Genomic DNA, 20,070 nt, shown 5'->3' with positions numbered 1-20,070 from the left:
ATTTTCTAATCAACATGTAGCAGTAAGAGAATAATGAAGTAGCAAAATGGCTTCACAGAAATATGCACAAGGGCTTGGGTTCTTTGTGTATTTTACTTTGTGCTACCAGATCTCTTCTTGGTTTCTACATATCCAGTTAAGTGGATTAGGACTGCAAGATATTTAGCTACTGCAAATGCCAAAAGATAGCAATAGTAAAATTAAAGTTTCTGCTTCATTTTTAAAGTCTATTGTCTGGATCATGAGGAGGAAAAAAAAAAAAAAAGAACAGTGGTATCGTGTCATACGTTTTACACAAAGCAGATACCTACCCGATTCCCAGCATGAAGATTGTTGTAAATTATTCGAAAGCGCTTCCTGGTATATGTGCATCTAAAGGTACCACCCATCAGATACTCAATGACAAGACCAACGTCAATCAGAGTAATTTTATAACCTGGTGGCAGATTACCCTAAAACCAACAAGGCAGATTTAAATATATACAATAACAAATTTTAAAGATCTACTTCAGGTATATTGAATCAAATCAGAGTGGTGCTAACAGCCTGTCCTAAATTATCCTTGGCCAAGCCTACTGGAATTCTTTTTTTTAGTAATGTGCCAAGATCTACAGGGCAAAAACCCATTCATCGGCTCAGAATTGAAATGAAAATGTGTTCTAAGACACGTCACAATATAGAGAAACAGCCCTTTGGTCTGGACTAGGTGGTTATAACAGAATAATATCTTGGATATTGAAGAGTATCCAAAACATTATAGTAAATGTATATCTTTTACATGACTGCTCCTCAGTTTTCTAGCTCTGGGATCATTAAAGATTACTAACCAGTTCTGCATGTGGAAACAAGTGTCGGAGTAGCAGAATTTATGGATTAACAATTACTAAAGTCACAGTGCTGGCATCCATTCACAATGCTGATCAGGACACTGAGCCAGTCATGTCTGCAATTGACGATCGTGTCTGGCCCGATTTTGCTGTAATATTTTATAATTCTCAAAAAAAAAAAAAACCAAAAACACAAACACCCAACAAAGATGACCCACTCTCCGAGAAACATGAAGTGCCAACTCGCAGGTGAAGCATATTTGGTGTTTGGCCAGATATTGACTATGACCATCCGTGCTTGGACGTCGATGTATGCAGCCAGAAACTGTTAGCTGCTGGCGTGCGGGACAGGTGGGTTTTACTTGGGCATTGCGGAGCCATTCAGATGTCATCCTACTTTTTTTCCCTCTCATAGGGAAGCTGCCCCCGTAATCACCTTCCCTCCATCTCCAATTTATTGTAGTATTGTAAACAGGTTTTGAGGGAACTCAGAAGGTTTAGGATATGCAGGTGATGAAACTAAGGATGGTTCCCTAATAAGAAAGTACACATGAAACTCTAGAGCACATCAATAGAAAGGAAATGACATTAGGCACACTTTAACATAACATTTTACTAGTGCCCAACAAAAAACAAGAAAAAGGATATGACCGTACACAAAAGGAGACAATGTGAATTTACCTGCTTAACATCTCGGACAAGATGAAACAGAGTTGGGTTAGTAGGACCTTGTTTCTTTAACGGAGAAAAGAAATACATGTGAGTTATATTATGACTTCAGTTAATATATGGCAATCTTTCATATATTTACTGACATCATAAACTGGAATTAAGATGGAAAGTTATCACAACACTAGGCATTTAAGTGCCAACTAAAACACCAATTTGTAAGTGTAATAAAGGGAACTGATCAAGAGTGAAAAGGCAAAAATTCTGCTATGATGTGCTGACAGGGTTAAACATTCCACTAAAAATATTAAAAGGTATTTTTTTATTGCATTGAAAATACAGGGCACGTAGTTTTAACTAGTAAAGAGACAAGAGTAAAATAGATACCTTTGCATGATCATTTCCCTTTTAAGTGTACGGATGGCATGGCAAAGCACAATTGATGGGAATTAGATTCAGGAGTTATACAGCTTCTTAGTTCATTCCAGAGAACTAAAATGTAACTTACGGTGTTATACAGCTCTTCCAGCCTAGGGATGGTCAGGAATTTATGCATGCTGACTCCATTCTCTATGAGAAGTTTCACGAATGCAACTCTGTCCATTACAAGTGCATCCAGCATGGCTTGCTCCAGGGCACCAACCTGCAGGAATTTTCTCAGGATGAGTGTGAGCTACAGTGCTCTTAAAGATAATTAGTCAAACAGGAGGAGGGCGAGGAATAGAGCTGGAGTGACAGAGGCTTCAGATACATTTACATATACAACGTCAGCGTAATTTCCATATCAATTCTAACACTGGGGTCTCAATAGTGGAGGCATGGACTGGCCATGTAAAAGGTATTGCTGGACTTGGTCTTTGAAACATTTTTTGTACATTATACATACATAAAGTTTGGGGTGTGAAATCCTGCTGACCATTTCCTTTTAATTTACTTGCATACAAAAAGAAAAGAAAATACTTTTCACCATAAAAAAAGTTAGTCCTATTCTGCCAACTTCTGCATTGAGGCGTGAGCAATACAGGTAACATCACAACTACTGAAACCACCCAGAAAGCCTGTGTGATCAGCAAATATCAAGCAATGGTCCTATACATTAGAATGGGGCAGGAGCACGAAAGCAGACGATCGTGGAGGCATCCGGGCAATTATTAGTAGACGTTGTCACCTGTCCCGCCCATCTCTAGATGCAGAAGGTGACCAAAGTAGGAATAACCCATTAACACCACAGGAGGTAATAAGGCTTGCATTTTATTAATCTCTACCGTAGGAGTTGAGGAAACGACATCACTCACTGCTCTAACCATTGCTGAAGGTTCATATCAGACTGCAATTAATCTGTAGTATCCTGTGCATTACAAGGGGTGTCCAGTCAAATATATTTAGAGGTTATGTCATTTTATATAACTTACTGCTATAATGAAAGGAAGCCATGAGTTGAGTTTGCTAACTGATAACTATTAAATTATACAAAACTTTGTAGACAACAAATCCAAGCTTTTTTTTTTCCAGTGGATTGTTCTTTCAGGTTCTTCAAATCCAAGAAGGGATGAGCAAGGTGCGATACACGTCTCTGGTAACGTCAGTTTACCAATGAATCAGACACGGCACTAGCTGCATTATTAGAGATGTGTGGGATTTGCTAGGACATAGTTCTCTGCCAGCTTTTCAAAGTATATGCCTCAGTCCAAGAGGTCGGTCCCCGGTGACATCTCCCAGGTTCATCACTAGACCAGTGTTTCCCAAACCCCATCCATCCTCACAGCCCCCCATGTTTTCAGAAACTGACACAGATTCGCTAACCTGTGCATTACTAAGGAAATCTTTACAACGTGATTTGTTAGGGGCCATGAGGACTGGAGTTTGGGAAACGCTGGTCTAGACTGAGAAACCTGCTGCTGACAAATCATCCGAGATGCATGGCCTCCGGGCGACTTCAAACATACATGGCTGCAGTAAAGCAGGGGGACTTCTTATTCAGGCTGCTTCGGGTTCCCTTTGATGACCATTATATATTTTTATAGTTAATAGCCCATAGTATGTTGCATACTCACCAGCCACTGCTGTCCATAGACAAACACATGGTTCTTGGCGATGTCAACTCTGTCCCATGCCAGCGTTAAAACCAGCTGGTCCAATGCAGATGCATTGGTTCCTGCACAGAAAATAAGTGATTAATAATTAGCGCTGATAGTCAACACTATAATCATATGAGCAACTGATCAGACAGGTTACGTTTATGTTCAGCCAGGAGATGCCAAAAGTGTCCACAATCAGCTCATCTCCCTCATCCCAAGAAAACAAAGTGAGCAGAATCAGCCAAGCCCGGTATTCACGTCTATGAGTAGCTCTGAGCACACCTATAGTCTTGTGCAATCATTTCTACCTGACAGAAGTACAGAGATAAAGTGGCTACAGGCATTGGCTCGGTGGTAGGTGTGCTAGGAGCCAGGGCCTCCCAGCAGACCCCTGATCAGAGCATTGCACTGACTGCCCGCTTGTCCTCCTTTACGCAGACTACTTTTGGACGGTGCTAGTCACTGCATACTAGAAACACCTCACAAGAGCTGCCATGTTGAAAATCCTCAGATCCAGACATCTCGCCATCTCAATTTAACTGTATTTCTAGTCAAGGCCATTTCCACTTTTTTTGGCATAAAGGAGCAAAAACCGTACAAATACCTACGCAAAAATTTGAAAGTTTTTGACAACACAAAGATGGCACTAAAGTCTTGGGAAAGTCTTAGTTACTCACCGGTTAACGGTATTTTTCAGAGTCCATGACAGCACCACCTGAGAGAGGGGATCCGCCCTTCAGGAACAGGAAACCTACAGATACAAAAGGGCGGCAACTCTCCCACGCATCAGATGGATTATAGAGCATAAGAGGACCTCCAAGGTTAATGGCATGATTTATGTACAATCTTATCAATACCTAATTATCTATCACCGGTGGACATATACAAGAGGAAGATGTGCACACCCGATTTAACTAAGGGAAGGGAATATACAGGTGCTGTCGTGGACTCCGAAAAATACTGTTAACCGGTGAGTAACTAAGACTTCATTCGGTCGTCCATGACAGCACCACCTGAGAGAATTACAGAGAGTAATACTACTTTAGGGAGGGACTACAGCCTGCAGCACCCTTACACCAAAGGAGAGGTCTGCAGAAGCACCCAGGTCTAGCCTATAATGACTATAAAAGGTGCTCGGACCAAGTAGCCGCTTTACATATCTGGTCAATGGAGACTTCCGATCTTTCGGCCCACGAGGTCGCCATGGCTCTGGTGGAATGCGCCCTCAGCTTCCCAGGTGCCGACCTGCCTTTTGAGGTATATGCTAATGAAATCGCCTCTCTAATCCACCTGACTAGTGTATTTTTTGACGCTCTATAACCTTTCCTAGGGCCTTGATGGGAGACAAACAGGGCATCTTTCTTCCAGGGATCAGTAACTGCCAGATATTCTATGAGGCATCTCCTAACATCCAGGGTGTGTAGTTTCTTATCCTTCTCATTAGCTGGATTAGGGAGGAAGGATGGAAGGTCTATTTCCTGTGTCCTATGAAAGCTAGAAACTACCTTAGGTAAGTACGCTGGATCAGGCCTAAGTATTACCCTATCGTCTTTAAACTGTAAATAAGGAGGACACCTAGATAATGCCTGGATGTCGCTTACTCTGCGAGCTGATGTCAGAGCTACCAGGAAGGCTACTTTGAGGGACAGGTTTTTTTATGGAAGCAGATGGGATAGGTTCGAATGGAGCTTCCGTCATAGCCGTAAGCACTAGATTCAGGTCCCAAGGCATGAACCTATCCTTCACTACTGGTCTGGATCTACCTGCGGCCTTAATGAATCTACTGACCCAGTAATTACCCGCGATGTTGCAGCTGAAGAGGGCCCCCAAGGCTGATACTTGTACTTTAAAGGGTACTGGTGGAAAGCCCCATGTCCAGACATTTCTATAGAATGTCTAACATTTGAATTATAGGCGCTGAATCTCCAGCGACGCCTCCTGAGTTCGGAAGGAATTTCTTCCAAATTCTGACGTAAATTTTGGTAGTAATGATTTTTCTACTTTTAAGTAGGGTGTTAATCAGGCCTGGGGAGAACCCTTTATCTTTTAGCAGTGACCGTTCAAACTCCACGCCGTCAGATGTAGGCCAGCCACCTGAGGATGGAAAACTGGGCCCTGGGATAGGAGATCCGGGATGTCCGGAAGAACCCAAGGATCGGACACCGACATGGTCCTGAGGCATGAGAACCATACCCTCCTGGGCCAAAATGGAGCGATAACTATAACCCTTGCTCCGTCTTTTCTGATTTTCCTCATCACCAGGGGTAGTAGAGATAGGGGAGGGAAGGCGTAGGCTAGCCTGAAGTCCCACTTTATCAGAAAAGCATCTACCGCCAGAGGATTCTCTCTGGGATTTAGGGAGCAGAATTGTCTTAATTTCCTGTTTTCCTTGGTGGCGAAGAGATCTACCTCTGGTTGTCCCCACTTTTGTACAATCAGGTTGAAGATGGAGGTTTTTAGGGACCAGTCTCCTTGCTTTAGCAGATTGCGGCTTAAGAAATCTGCCGTGATGTTTTCTTTCCCTTTTATATGTAGAGCTGTTAAAGATAGAAAATGCTGCTCTGCTAGTTGGAACAACCGCTCTGCTACATTCATCAGGAGTTTGAAACGAGTCCTGCCTTGGTGGTTGATATAAGCCACGGTGACCTGATTGTCGGAGAACACTCGTACGTGATGGCCCTGTAGATACACAAGGAGCTTTTTAGCTGCCTGCTCCACTGCTGTCAATTCTTTCAGGTTAGACGACATTTCTATCTGATGATGCTCCCATAGGCCCTGGACCAGAATCTCACCCATATGAGCCCCCCAACCGGAAGGGCTAGCATCCATGGTGACTATGCGGGTTATGTTATACTCCCAGGGTACCCCTCTGGATAAATCATTCTCTAGCCACCACTCCCTTGTGTTTCGGGACAAGGTTAGCTGGCCCTCCAAGTAACCCCCAAGGACTCTGATGTAATAAAACCTCGCCCTGTAGTTTCCTTATATGAAACTGTGCCCACTGGACTGCCGGGATACAGGACAAGAGGGAACCCAGAAGGGACATGGCTTTCCTGAGGTACATGGTGGGGTTATTGGAAGCGTTCAGGTCCTGATAGTGTAGGCAAACAAGCTTCTCCGGAGGCAGACGGCATGCCTGTTTCCCAGAATCTAGGATTAGGCCTAAGAATTGCTGGACATCTCATCGGCTGTAACCCAGATTTTTTTATGTTAAGCAACCAACCTAACCGCTCTAGGGCAGACATCGCCCTTTGAAGCTGTTCCAAACAATGTTCCGCCGTTCTGCCTACAATAAGGAAGTCATCCAGGTAGGGGACTACTAGAATGTCTCATTCACGTAGATGGGCCATAACTTCCGCTATAACTTTAGTAAACACCCGGAGAGCGACTGCCACCCCAAAGGGGAGGGCCGCATATTGGAAATGTTGAACTGACCCATCTAACTGAACCGCCACTTTGAGGAAGCGCTGATGAGCTGCATGAATGGGTATATGGTAGTAGGCGTCTTTTAAATCTAACACCACCATAAAGCAATTTTGAAACAGCAATTTTATTGTGGAATTGATTGTTTCCATTTTGAACGGACGTATGACCAGAAACTCATTGAGGGCATTAAGATTTATTATAGTCCTGAAGGAGCTGTCTGGCTTACGGACCAGGAACAGAGGGGAGTAGAAACCTTTCCCCCTTTCTCCCTCTGGAACCTCTGTTAGGACATTCTTGCGGCATAGATCACGAACCTCGGTCAACAGGGCAGCTTGTTCTGATGTGGAAGACCTGAGTGGAGTGACCTTAAATCGATCTTGGGGAACCCATGAGAATTCTAGTCGTAGTCCCGCAGCTATCACCCCCAGTATCCAGTTGCTACTAGAGATCAGCGACCAGGCTGGGTAGAAGGCAGCTAGTCTCCCTCCTACAGGAGCAACTAGTCATTGGGGCGGCTTTTAAGTGCCACGTGCTGGACCTTCCTGGCACCCCCTCCTCCAAACATAAATCCTGTACCTTTCCTTCTTTTCTCATCCCATCTGCCTTGATCTCTGGACAGCCTTCTATGGAAATATCCCTTCCAGGTTAAGGGACATCTATAAGAAGGGTTCGGCAGACTGGGGAACTTCTTTTTATCATCCCCAGCTTTTTCTAATAGTTCGTCCATGACGGGGCCAAAAAGATATTCCCCCTCACACGGAATGGAACAGAGTCGGGACCTGGCCTGGATATCTCCCGGCCAGCATTTTAACCAGAGCGCCCTTCGACCTGCATTAGACAATCCCGCGGTTCTAGCCGCCATCCTTGCAGAGTCCGCCGAAGCATCAGCTAAAAAGGCTGCGGCATTTTGGATGATCGTCAGAGTTTTACGAATGGATGCTCTCGAGGCTCTGTCTTTCAGCTGAGAATCCAGTTGATCTAGCCAGACCATCATGGATCTCGCTGTACATGTGGCAACTATCGCTGGTCTTAGGGCGCCCACTGACATCTTCCATGTTCCCTTTAGAAAAGAATACGCTTTTTTTATACAGCGGATCTTTTAAGGAGGCCATGTGATCAAAAGGTATGGAGGATTTTTTTGAGGCTTTGGTTACTGCCGCGTCCAGCTTAGGGGCCTTATCCCATCTGCTTACCACTGGGTCATCAAAAGGGTACCTCCGCTTGAAGGCTGGTGGCAAGGTGCCCCTTGGCCTCTTCCATTCTCTATCAGACTCTGGACTTTATCATTTAATGGAAAGGCCCTGCGCTTCCTGGGATCTAAACCCCGAACATCATGTCCTGTGCTGAGAGTTCTGACTTTGTGTCTGCTACCCCCATGGTGGACCTTATTGCTTTGACTAGCTTATCCATTTGGTCTAAGGGGAAGCAGAACCGGCTAGAGTCTTCATCTGAAGAAGACGAAGAGGAGGCCGGGGAATCTGAGGAGTCATCTTTCCTAGGGGCAACCGAGGACTCCGAGCCTGAAAAACTAGCCTCTCTTCTCCAAGAAGATTCCCCTTGGGATAGGGCTTTCATCTCTGTCCTGATTATCGCCCTCAGGCTTGTAGTGAAGTCAGGCGTCTCTTCCGCTACCTGTATAAACGGGGGAGGGTGTAAGGGCCTGTCAATCCACCCCTGGACTATTGTTCCCTTTCAACCCCTACAGACTGTCGCACGCATGGCTGACATAAATTTTTAGGGTGGCCATCTGGCAAGGGGCAACTACAGAGGGCACATTCCTTGTGCTTCTGGTTTCCCGTAGCTTTCCTCCCCTGCGAAAAATCATAAGGGAACACTGCATCAGGGTACATTCACGGAGATCTCTTACCCATGCAGTTGAAGCAGGTACCGGATCACGGAGGGAGGCAGGGGGATCCTTTAGTCTGGAGGAACTTCTGCGGCACTGTCCGCTCGTTCGTCCCTGCTTCTTTTGCTGGCCACTCGTATGAGGCTTCACTGTGGCCTGTTTCTGCGGGCGCTCCTGCACCTCGTCCAGCTGGTCTATGGGGGCTTCTGTCCTATCCATTTCTGGGCCTTCAGAAGCACCCCAGCAGCGTCCCCGCCTGCCTTATAAAGCCTCCTGATGTCCGGGTCAGCAGGGTTCTGGCCGAGGCACCTCCCACCCGGGACCCCCCCGCCCCGTGTTCCAGTCCCCCCCTCCCACCCCAGCCGCCGCACGCGACCCAGGACAGCCGCGCTTCCACGACGCACACCGGAAAGCCGGCCAGCACCCGACTACCGGATTCGGCGTTCCTGGCCCCGCGACCCCTCCGCCGCTCACCTGAGACCGCGGAAAGGAGCCGGCACGGCGCCCCCGGCTCAGAAATGCCTCCAGCCCCCACGTGCGTCGCTCTGCGCCCGCCGACTTGGCGCCAACGTCGGCCCGAACGGGGAGAAGACCGAACCCCGGGGGGGGGGGGGGAACGCACCAGGAGGGGCCCGGGGAATACATACCTCCTGGTGCTGGCACTATGGAGACGGCTGTCCACCGGACCCTTTGCTCCACCTGCTCCGTCCACTGCCATGGAGACCTACACGGCCCCACCGTGGCGCTTCCAGGGACCCCGCGCTGACCGAGGTAGGAGACCCCCCCCGCTACCTGTGTCGGTCAGCTGGCCTGGGAATCCTCGACGATCCATGACGGACGATCTGTAGGGAGTCCTGTCCTCTAGGAACAGGAAACCAACTGATGCGTGGGAGAGGTGCCGCCCCTTTTGTATCTGTAGGTTTCCTGTTCCTGAAGGGCGGATCCCCTCTCTCAGGTGGTGCTGTCATGGACGACCGAATAAATGTACGCCACTATGTATTTATCAGCCAAGGAAGCAAATAATAAACGGTTATCATCTAACATGTCATTGTCATAAAAATACATGGCTGGTAAGGGTGTTGTCAATTCACTTTGTAAAGACCAGCAACACAATGGATTGTGATCAGTGTCTAGAACAGCTAAATTACCTTTCAACAGAGCAGTTAGTATTGCAACATCAATGTCCTGATGCTCATCTGATCCCATGTGAAACACAGTGATCTGAATAAGAGGAAAACCATCAGTTTAGCGCTGCAGCCCTTAAACCCCTGGCTGTAATATAGCTATATATTTATCTCACAAATGGATCAGCATGTTCAACTTCGGCTCAAAGGTTTTTTTTGTTTTTTTTCAATTAATTTTGGCGGCATGTAGTGCAAAACAGGAGAAAATTACTGAAAACTTCTCTACATAACTCCATAATAAATTCATGTAAAAGTGAGCTTGTGACAGAAATGGCTATAGGCAGACGGTGTCTGTATAGTCATGCTCACAGAAAAAAAAGCTAACAAACCGTGAACACGACAATCTTTTCGGTTTCTCAACTAACAGGAGATCTATCCATGGTTATGACCACTCATACAGTGACAGCTAGATCGCTAATAGTGGTCGTAACCAATGGATACCCAAGATACTGCAATGCCCTACACATGGTGTAAGAGGCATAGTTCTTATTCTCTATACTACATTTCTAATTTGCTAATATTACTATTACATTCTACTACATATTGGCATAGGATCTTTGCGATGTGAATACCCCTTTAAGGTCTATGTGCAGTTCGAAAGCAGTTAAATTAAGTCACATAATTGTCAGCATGCCTGTGTAAAATGTATATATAACATATCGTGCCATATCTCGGCCCAATGCATTTGACAGTTTGGACACAGCGCTACATAATTACAATTTAAGTAGCAACTTACAAGTTCTTTGCTTTTCATACATTCCATAACAATTTGGAAAAGATGGACGGCCTCAGAATGGCTAAAGTTGAAAGTCTTTTTAATGGTTGAAATGATTTCAGAATCTGCACCTTCAGGAAGATTTCTATTAAAAAAAAAAAAAAAAATAATACATTTTTTTGTCCATTGATAACACATGGATGCGAAACCTGGCCAATAAAGGAACAAGAGAGAAGAAAGACCAACACCTTTGGAATGTGGTGCTGGAGAAGGATGTTATCAATACCATGGATGTGTCACTCCTTGAAAAAGCCACGGTGGGCGAAACGTACGTTGGAGGGAGCCTGGACACATTGAGCCACATATTACGGGTATATATGATTTGGATTTATATATAATTTTTGCGCATCTTTTATGCACTTTATTAGGAGCTGACTTTTCTGCCCATATATATTATGCACTTTATTATTATTATCCTCATCATTTTTGCATGATTATTTATAGTGCTCACTTTGTCCTTTTTTATATGCATTTTTTACATGTATTTTTCTGTAATTATGGTATGTTACTATGTCTGGTTCTGTATACTCATTGGTAATTATGTAATAAATTTATTTGAGTTATAATGTTTTGGACTCCGTTTGGTGTATTCATTTTTTGAATAGGTTATCAAGATAATGGCACAGAAGACCCTGATGGACTTATCTAAGCTTGCACAAGGCCAATAAACAAACATTATATGCCGTTTATTTTTAAAGGGTCTGGGACAAAAGTCTGCAGTCACTGACTTCAGACTGCAACAAGAGTGCGGTTCGCACGCCATCATGATTTCACGGTATTGGAGGTTTGAGCAGGTGGTCACGTGACCTCAAGTACACAATTTACATACATGCGGACAAAATGCAAACTACACACGTTCAGCTTCTCTCAATGGAGGTGAACCGAGAGAAGCCAGATGAGCCCAGTTGGCACAGGACTGCAAGCATGCAAATCACATACATGAGGTTATGTGACCACCAGCTTGTACTGGCAATACTGTGAAATTCCGACAATGTGGTGCACGTCGTAACAATTTGACAGTCAGATAGACTTCAGATGTTTGTCCCAAAACTGGACAAACTATTTAACTTTCCTAATAAATTATTAACGCCATACCCTCCTTCCTCCGTTTGCTTGTGCACATAAGCCAAAATATCAGCAGCTCTTCCAGTTCCTTCACAAACCACTACTGGGACAGGAGGGTTTTCCTGTAGATATTCCAGCACTGTGAGGACCACATTTGGACCACCTTCAAATATGAGGGCAACTACAGGAACTCCCTGCCCAATGCCTGAAATGAAGGAAACGTAAATGTCATAATATAATCTACAAAGGACACACTCCAAAAACTACCTGGAAATGAATGCTCTAGCCCTAAATAGCCACTAAAGGACAATATGACTACAAAAACACCAAATACATACGTGCATGAATTCGTTGCAAGTTTATGGTTTTTTCCAACTCTCTTCGTAAGTTCACTTCTGCCCCCTGCTTTCCAACAGTACCATCGTCCACCAAGATGAAATGGGAATGCAGATTGTTGAGCACATTGAGTTTGCTTAGGGGGTTTAGTAACGTTTGATAGGGAGCAATGACCTATGTAGAAGCAAAGAACAAATTAGGATGTACATTAGTAAAAACTGCCCACACTTAAGAAGAAAAAAAAAAAAAAACAAAAAAAAAAAAAAACACTTACATCTCTTCCAACCAGATCGTTGCGGTTTTCAATGATGCCCCATGGTGCAATTCCAATAGTGCAAATCTTTCGGGAGGATCGTGAAGCGTGCTCTTTTAGGGCATCACCAACATGCTTTGCAACACCTAAGGCCACACAGTAAAGCAAACAATATGAAATGAAGACGACATTGATCTTAGGCCTCAGAATTATTAAACATCAAATTGGCCATGAGAGTGTTAATTTAGAAGTGCTGCATAACTTCTGAGTGAATGTGTTTGGAATCGGTCGCCGAATCTGAATTTGCCATATTGGTACTCTATGAATCTGAATTTGCCATATTGGTACTCTATTCGTGTCAAATTTATGTTTGAAGATCGATTTCGAACATTTTCGGTCCATTTCCACTCCCACTGACTCCAATGACATTCAGCGAATATTGCAATTACAATATTTGCTGCCGATTGTAACCAGAACCAAATTTTGAAAAATTCGCTCAACTCTACTTCTGACATACAAAGACCCAGAGATGTGAGATATTCCTTAAGTACTTTGGGACTTACCAGCATTTACCCCTCCGGTGACAATCCAGGCTCCGGTGGTCACAGCAGCTTTAATGAGTCCTTTACCAATTAATTGCTTGATGCGCGGATGGAGCTCAAACTTTTGCATTCCTCCATGCACAGAGATGACAAGTTTTGGCAATTCCATGTGCCATTCCCTTAGCATCAGCTGCAGAATGGTTTCTGGCTTTGTATCATAGGACAACCTGACATACTGGAACAGTACAGATGAATTATTTCAGCAATGTATTTTCTTGTATGGTGCAGAGTACAATAAAATAATTTTTGGATATAATGGTTTCTAAATTTACAAGGGGGTAAAGAGAACCAGTCAGCGGATCCTTGCAGCTCAACCCACGGGCAGCACCATAAACTCAGCCAGGTATGTCAGACTCTTGAAAAGCCGCCGGATTGAGCAGCAAGTATCAGATAACAGGTTCACTGTAAAACAGATGTAAAAACATTCCTAAAAAAAAAAAAAAAAAAAAAAATTGTGAAAAACATTGCCTTTCTGTTCTCGGTACCTTTGCTCTGTAGGAATGTGATCCACCTTGAAAATTGATAACACCATACGCATCTGTTGGGCTTTCTTCTGTGTTTTTTTCCACAGACCATTCTTCTAGCTCTTCTGTGAAATTTTCACCTAGTTTCAAATCGGAGTACTTCATAGCGACACTGGCGGTGAAGCAGGCATGTTGTCTGACCAGGCGGCCACAGCAGCATCTACCAGAGGGAAAGAAAGATTTACCTGTGTCATCTACTAATCAGGGAGCAGAAAAAAAAATGCAGTTATTCCAGCATGTATATAGAGTGCCTTAAAAAATGGAAAGGATACATTGGTTTCTAAAGATTTGAAATATATGAATCTAAAATTGTGACCTGCATTTATCTGCCACTTTTCCATAAAGGCCAGATTTGTGGAGTATACTAGTAATATCCCACCTGAGCTGCGATCACTGCAGCTCCTCCTCCAGAGTGAAGGGCATGTCACACTAAGAGATATCGCTAGCAATATCGCTATAACTTGTGACGTTATAGCGATATTGCTAGCGATATCTCTGTGTCCGATACTTACCTCCGACCGGCTCCCCCGCTGGTTATCGCTGATCGCGCGAGAACGTTCAGGACTGTTTCTCGTCGTCCGCTTCCTGTGGCGCTTCCTGCTGTGAGGACGAGCGACACGTGGAGCCGGGCGGGAGGACGCAGGATCGCCTGGTGTGACAGGTAAGTAGCGACCCCCGTCCCCAGCGATGTCGCTAGTGAGATCTGCCTGTGTGGCAGCTCACTAGCGTCATATCGCTGGTCGAGATCGCTGGTACATCGCTAGGTGTGACAGTACCTTGACTCTGGACCTCTTGGCTGGTTCTCCAATTAGTGCTCTCCATGCTTAAAGTGTCAGTTCAGGTGTACGGCAATGTCTTGGTAGGTTTCCAGCTGCTCCACACTCCTTCCATTTTTGTATGGTGGCTCAAATAATGCACTGCGAGATGGTCAGAGCTTGGTTTTGCAGCCAATTTCCAACAACGGTGGAGATATATATATATATATCACACAGCTTACTACAACCCCCGAGGAAGCCCATAAGAAACACAAGTTGGGTTGCAGATGTGGTCAGACACTGGGAGCAATGGGTAAGCTATAGGGATTTGGTCACTGACAGTTGTACTTTGGAGGTGTGACTTTACTGCTGTCAGCATATGTACTGTGTATTAACCCTTACTCATGCTGCCCCTCCTTAGATGAAAATCATACATGGTAAAAAACACATCTTCTGAGTCTTCACCTCCGACTGTATAACATTATCATTACCTTTATGTATTCTGTTTTGGCTGCTTTTCAATAAAACTTTACTGCCGACTACTAATGGCAGATTTATTACTCAATTTCTTTCTGCAGGATTTGCGCTTGCTTGTGCAGTTTTTCTCTAGATAGTTGGTACATTGTGACTTATGACAGCTCTTTTCTTGGTTGATGTCACTTTGTCAGTTCAGATGATATTTATGATAACCTAACTCTTCTCCACAACTTTATCCCTGACCTGTCTGGTGTGTTCCTTGCTTTTCATGAAGTTGTTTGATCCCAAACAAAACCTCCGAGGCCTTCACAGAACAGCTATAGTTATACTTAGAATAAATTACACACAAGTGGATTCAATTCACCAATTATGTGACTTCTGGAGGCAATTGGTTAATCAGGATTTTATTTCAGGGTATCAGACTACAGGGAGCGGAATACAAACGCACATCAGAATTTTCAGATTTACATTTTTTAAATAATTAGAAAGCCACATTTACACTTCACAAAAATTTGCTACTTTGTGTTGTTATATTAAATAAAATCCCCCCAAAAATACATCTAAATTTGTGAGCAGAATGCAAAAAATGTTGGTCAGCCGAAGAGAATCTCAGTAGGAAGTTAAGAGCTAGTCTCTAGGTAACCTGGCTAAGCCAAGAAGAGCAGCGGTTAAGTGGTTCTAACCACTCATTCATACAAGCTTGGAATAGTAGTCATGTGTTTTCAATGGGGAGAGGCGAGTGAACTATTGCTGGCAGCTTATTCCCTGCACGAGGATTGTCCGCTGAATTTCAACATGCCTAAACCTGATCTTTAAGGAAAAAGTAGGGAGGTCACCATACACATTAGGTGTTTAGCCAATCAGTCCAAAATCAGTGGGGTCATATGAAATCTAATGTGTATGGGGCCTAAAGGTACTGTCACACTTAGCGATGTACCAGCGATCCCGACCAGCGATATGACGGGGTCAGGATCGCTGGTACATCGCTAAGTAGTCGCTAGTGAGCTGCCACATAGGCAGATCTCACTAGCGACATCGCTGGGGACGGGGATCGCTACTTACCTGTCACACCAGGCGATCCTGCGTCCTCCCGCCCGGCTCCACGCGTCGCTCGTCTTCACAGCAGGAAGCGCCACAGGAAGCTGACGACGAGAAACAGTCCTGAACGTTCTCGCGCGATCAGCGATAACCAGCGGGGGAGCGGTCGTAGGTAAGTATCTCACACAGCGATATCGCTAGCAATATCGCTATAACGTCACTAGTTATAGCGATATTGCTAGCGATATCTCTTAGTGTGACAGGCCCTTTAAAGATCTCCCAAGCACAGACAAACATTTTTCTGGAAGCAGCTGCGGCACACTGCAGATATTGAAAATGCACAATTATAAGAATAATTTTCAACATATCTCGTGATTAAAAAGTCCTTCAGGTCAACAGCGGACTGTACACAAAATCATTATTCCATTTGTTGTATAAGGCAGAATATCAGTCCATGTAAAAAACACTAATGTTGCCTTTACAATACAAGATTTGCGATGTGTTAAATGGCTGCTGACTGGATACAATTCTGATAGGGCACTTAGGAGTCTGTTCAGACAAGCTGGTCATGTGCACACAGAACAATCAGAAATAGATTGTTCTGTGCACACAGCCTGTCGCTGGTCTGGGCAGCACTGATCCTGTTACACAAGATGATGTGCCAGGGATGATGATTGATTTGTCTAACCAGATCAAGACCAGAAAATTTACTCCCATTCCTGACCAGGCACATTCTTGTGTTTTTTAGTACATGCTGTTTATATAGCTGTAAAACTTTTAATCTTGTATTATACTTTACACACTGTGTCCCCCATAAGGTCATAAAAGATCTGAGTGGTGGTGTGGTATTTAAATACTGAAATGTTTTTATTTTCACCTCATTTCCCTGGTATATTAGCCCCAGTTACAGGGGAAATGCAGCCTCCTGGCTAAATAGCAGAGCTATCTGGGTCATCTATAACCCAGCAGCTCCTGCTCCCTCCCAATATTTGGCAATCACATGACCGCTGTGAGGAGGAAGCACCATCAGCGCTTTTAGTTACTGTATACACCATGCTTCTTTAGCGCTGGGCATACAGTGATCAAGAAGGCTCTGACGGTTATAAACCATCTCTGCCCTTTCTGCAGTGTCTACACAATAGCATGAAGCTGCTTCACTTTGCAGTGATATTTTAGAAAGTTAATGGGATCCTGAAGCAGTCAAGTCAAGTCAAACAATCTCACCTGATGAACAAAGCATTAGTCAGGTGATCAGCAGCCCTCTTACCCTGCGCGATTATAATCTCCCAGTGTAAATATATATTAGCATATACAGATAAAACCACACAAGACCTACCAAGAGGACAAGTGGTAATTTGCCAAAACACTGACAGTATCAACAATAATCTGTTATAAGAGCACACACTTACATAAAAGATTACACAAACAGAAGGTGCGATTAGATCTTTTGAGACAATAGCACAAACCTCACAAGCTGCTGGCAAATCTGGCATCCTGGAAGGCATCTGTAAAGACAGAAAAATAAGATAAAAACTGATGCACTATCATTCTGAGGACCTATAGATGGAGAAATAAAAGCATCACATTAATTTGCAAGAGAATCTGTCAGCAGACAGATTTTTGCTATGAAATCTAAGAGCACCATTATGTAGGGGCAAAGACCCTGACTCCATTGATGTGTCACTTTCTAGGCTGTATGATGTTGTTTCAATAAAATTAGTGTTTTATCAGCAGGAGATTATTACTACATTGCTTGGTGTCTGGTGATTCCTAGCCAACTGCTCGCATTACATCACCACTGATTGACATAAAGCTGCTAGTGTACATAATACACAAAATCTGCCAATTAGTCATGTGTGAAGGGTTATACAAGGCTCAGCATTTGGGCACTGCTAGACCTGCAAAAAAAAAAAAAAAAATGACAGAACACACAAGAGTAATTAATGTTGCTGGAATCAGGTTCTCTGCCTTATATGCTGCTGTCAGATTACATAGCAAAGCTTGCTGACAAATTCCCTTTAACACCTTCACGATTTATGACATAGGTACGTCATAGGTTTGATATGCGCTCTGGCACTGAGCCCGTATCTTTTCCAGCACAAGACAGCTGATTGGATCAGCTGATAAGTGCCCCTAACAGCCGCAGGTGGAATGGTGATCCACATGGGGCTGTTAACATGTTAAATGCAGCTGTCAATCTCTGACTGCAACATTTAACATGATCACACCGGAAGCACGTCAAACCACGCCCATCGGAGCCCGTAAAAAGATCATGGAGCACCGAAGGGTTGGCATGACAATGGCGAGTCTGCAGAAGACCCCTGTTGTCAATAGGGATGAGCGAATTTGTTCAGGTTCCCTCTTATTTGGCAAGCTATAGCGCGTACGAGTAAGCTGCAGAGGGAACCAGAATACCTGGAGTGCGCCGGCTGATCAGCACGGCAGCTGCATGTGTCACAGCTCTGTCACAGTCACAACACATGCATGGAGAGCCATATTGACTGAAAAATAAAATAGTTATGGAAGAGAAAGATGCAAAAATGGAAAATCCCAAGGTCAAGAAGTGGTTAAGTGACATAATGCTTAAAAATGTATTCCGAAGATTGTAAGTTGTCGGCTGTTAGATAGTTGTTAACTTAATGATTGCATGGGGTCTGAGTACTGGGACCCCCTAGAGAAAATGAGAAAGAGCCAGTGGTGTGCATGCTCGACTACAGCCTCATTCATTGTCTATGGCACTGCTGAAACAGAGGACGGATCACCTCTGTACTAAACGCCCCCATTATCCTTTTAATGAATGCGGACCTAATAGAATGGGATTCATTGTTCACGACCGCCTATAAGGGGCAGAACACAGCGGCCGAGCACAAGAAGCCTTCAATCAGGCCGACTCCAGCCATGTTTGGTATTCCATTTGAATGGCTGCCATGTAAGGCCTCTTTCACACATCAGTATTTTTGATCAGTATTTCATCAGTATTTGTATGCCAAAACCAGGAGTGTTTCCAAAACAAAGAACAGACATCAGCCTTTCAATTATATTTTTTTTCTTGGTAAGTTCCATTCCTGGCTTTGGCATACAAACACTGATGCAAAATACTGACCAAATACTGACGTGTGAATGAGCCTTAACACCACTTTTCCACTGCGGTGGGAACGAGTCGTTAACTCTATATTAGCATAATCTATCAATTGCAAAAAATAAATAGCTCATAAGCTATGGACGGACATATTTTGCAAGGAAGTCTGACAACAAGATAAAAAAATAAAATAAACACAGCTTTAATATTGCACATAATGTAAACAGGATATTTTCATATTTTGTGTAATTGCCAAAAAGCAACTTTACAGTTCTATTAATGCGTCGTGTCAGGTGAACAAATCAATCTGAGTTCACATGACATCTAAAAGCTTCCACTATGTCTGCACTTCGTATACTATGAGAGTACAGGTACAATAACCACATGGACATCAGGAGACCTCTGCCCGGTCCTAAAGCAGAAAAGTAACCTCCTAATGGGAGAACGCCTACTATAGTGCTCCTATGTGCTAATAAACATGATACACAGTGCACCCAAGCCAGCCGTGCATCACCGTGAATCTGAATATTTCATATCCTACACATGATTGCCTGATCTAAATTTGAGAGACAATCACAAAGCCCAACTTTTCAATTTCAAAGTGTTTACTGTTTTTTTTGTCTTTTTTAGTTTTTTCTTCTTATTCATTTTGCAAGCAGTCACAAGTTAAGGGGACTCTTTCACCAGGTTTTTGTTGTTATGTAATCTAAGAGCAGCATGATGTAGGGGGCTGAGACACCGATTCCAGCGATGTGTCACTTTTTAGTATTCATGCTGTCATTTTGATAAAATCCCAGTTTATTCTGGTGCAGATCTAGCAGTGCTGAGAATGCTGAGCTCTGTAACTCCATCCACTCCACTAATCTACACAGAAAGCTGGACATATGAAATTGACAGAAAGCTGCTACATTAGTGGTGGGGGCGAGGTTACACACAGAAGTTGATTAGGGAGACATGTAGTGATTATCTCCTGCAGATAAAACACTGAATTTATTGATAAAGCAACACACACACAGCGTAGTACCGTAATTGACAAACGAATGGAATCTGGCTCTCTACCCCAACATCATGCTGCTCTCAGATTACATAGCAAAAAAAACACTGACAGATTCCCTTTAATGTGAGCCTGTCAGCAG

The 20,070-nt window shown here is 43.9% G+C and overlaps 1 protein-coding gene across 3 annotated transcripts in view; it reads right to left on the bottom strand.

Moving 5' to 3' along the window:
* The window catches only part of LOC141084081 (transient receptor potential cation channel subfamily M member 7-like), a 166,054-nt gene that overhangs the window by 89,916 nt on the left and 56,068 nt on the right, over positions 1 to 20,070 (bottom strand). For 2 of the 3 annotated variants that reach the window (XM_073568497.1, XM_073568498.1), the window contains exons 3-15: positions 17,322 to 17,360; positions 13,547 to 13,745; positions 13,023 to 13,236; positions 12,481 to 12,605; positions 12,209 to 12,380; positions 11,901 to 12,075; positions 10,767 to 10,890; positions 9,995 to 10,067; positions 3,551 to 3,651; positions 2,005 to 2,139; positions 1,884 to 1,901; positions 1,509 to 1,562; positions 312 to 452 (exon numbers count right to left, since the gene is read on the bottom strand). In XM_073568497.1, coding sequence (XP_073424598.1) covers positions 312 to 452; positions 1,509 to 1,562; positions 1,884 to 1,901; positions 2,005 to 2,139; positions 3,551 to 3,651; positions 9,995 to 10,067; positions 10,767 to 10,890; positions 11,901 to 12,075; positions 12,209 to 12,380; positions 12,481 to 12,605; positions 13,023 to 13,236; positions 13,547 to 13,745; positions 17,322 to 17,360 — 1,570 coding nt within the window. The remainder of the gene's footprint in view (positions 1 to 311; positions 453 to 1,508; positions 1,563 to 1,883; positions 1,902 to 2,004; positions 2,140 to 3,550; positions 3,652 to 9,994; positions 10,068 to 10,766; positions 10,891 to 11,900; positions 12,076 to 12,208; positions 12,381 to 12,480; positions 12,606 to 13,022; positions 13,237 to 13,546; positions 13,746 to 17,321; positions 17,361 to 20,070) is intronic. The other variant, XM_073568499.1, reaches the window with a different exon arrangement.

Source organism: Dendrobates tinctorius, unplaced genomic scaffold (genome assembly GCF_039654945.1).
Source record: "Dendrobates tinctorius isolate UK_male_01 unplaced genomic scaffold, ASM3965494v1 ptg000022l, whole genome shotgun sequence".
Taxonomy (NCBI): domain Eukaryota; kingdom Metazoa; phylum Chordata; class Amphibia; order Anura; family Dendrobatidae; genus Dendrobates; species Dendrobates tinctorius.
This window is presented reverse-complemented; position numbering and strand designations above follow the sequence as displayed.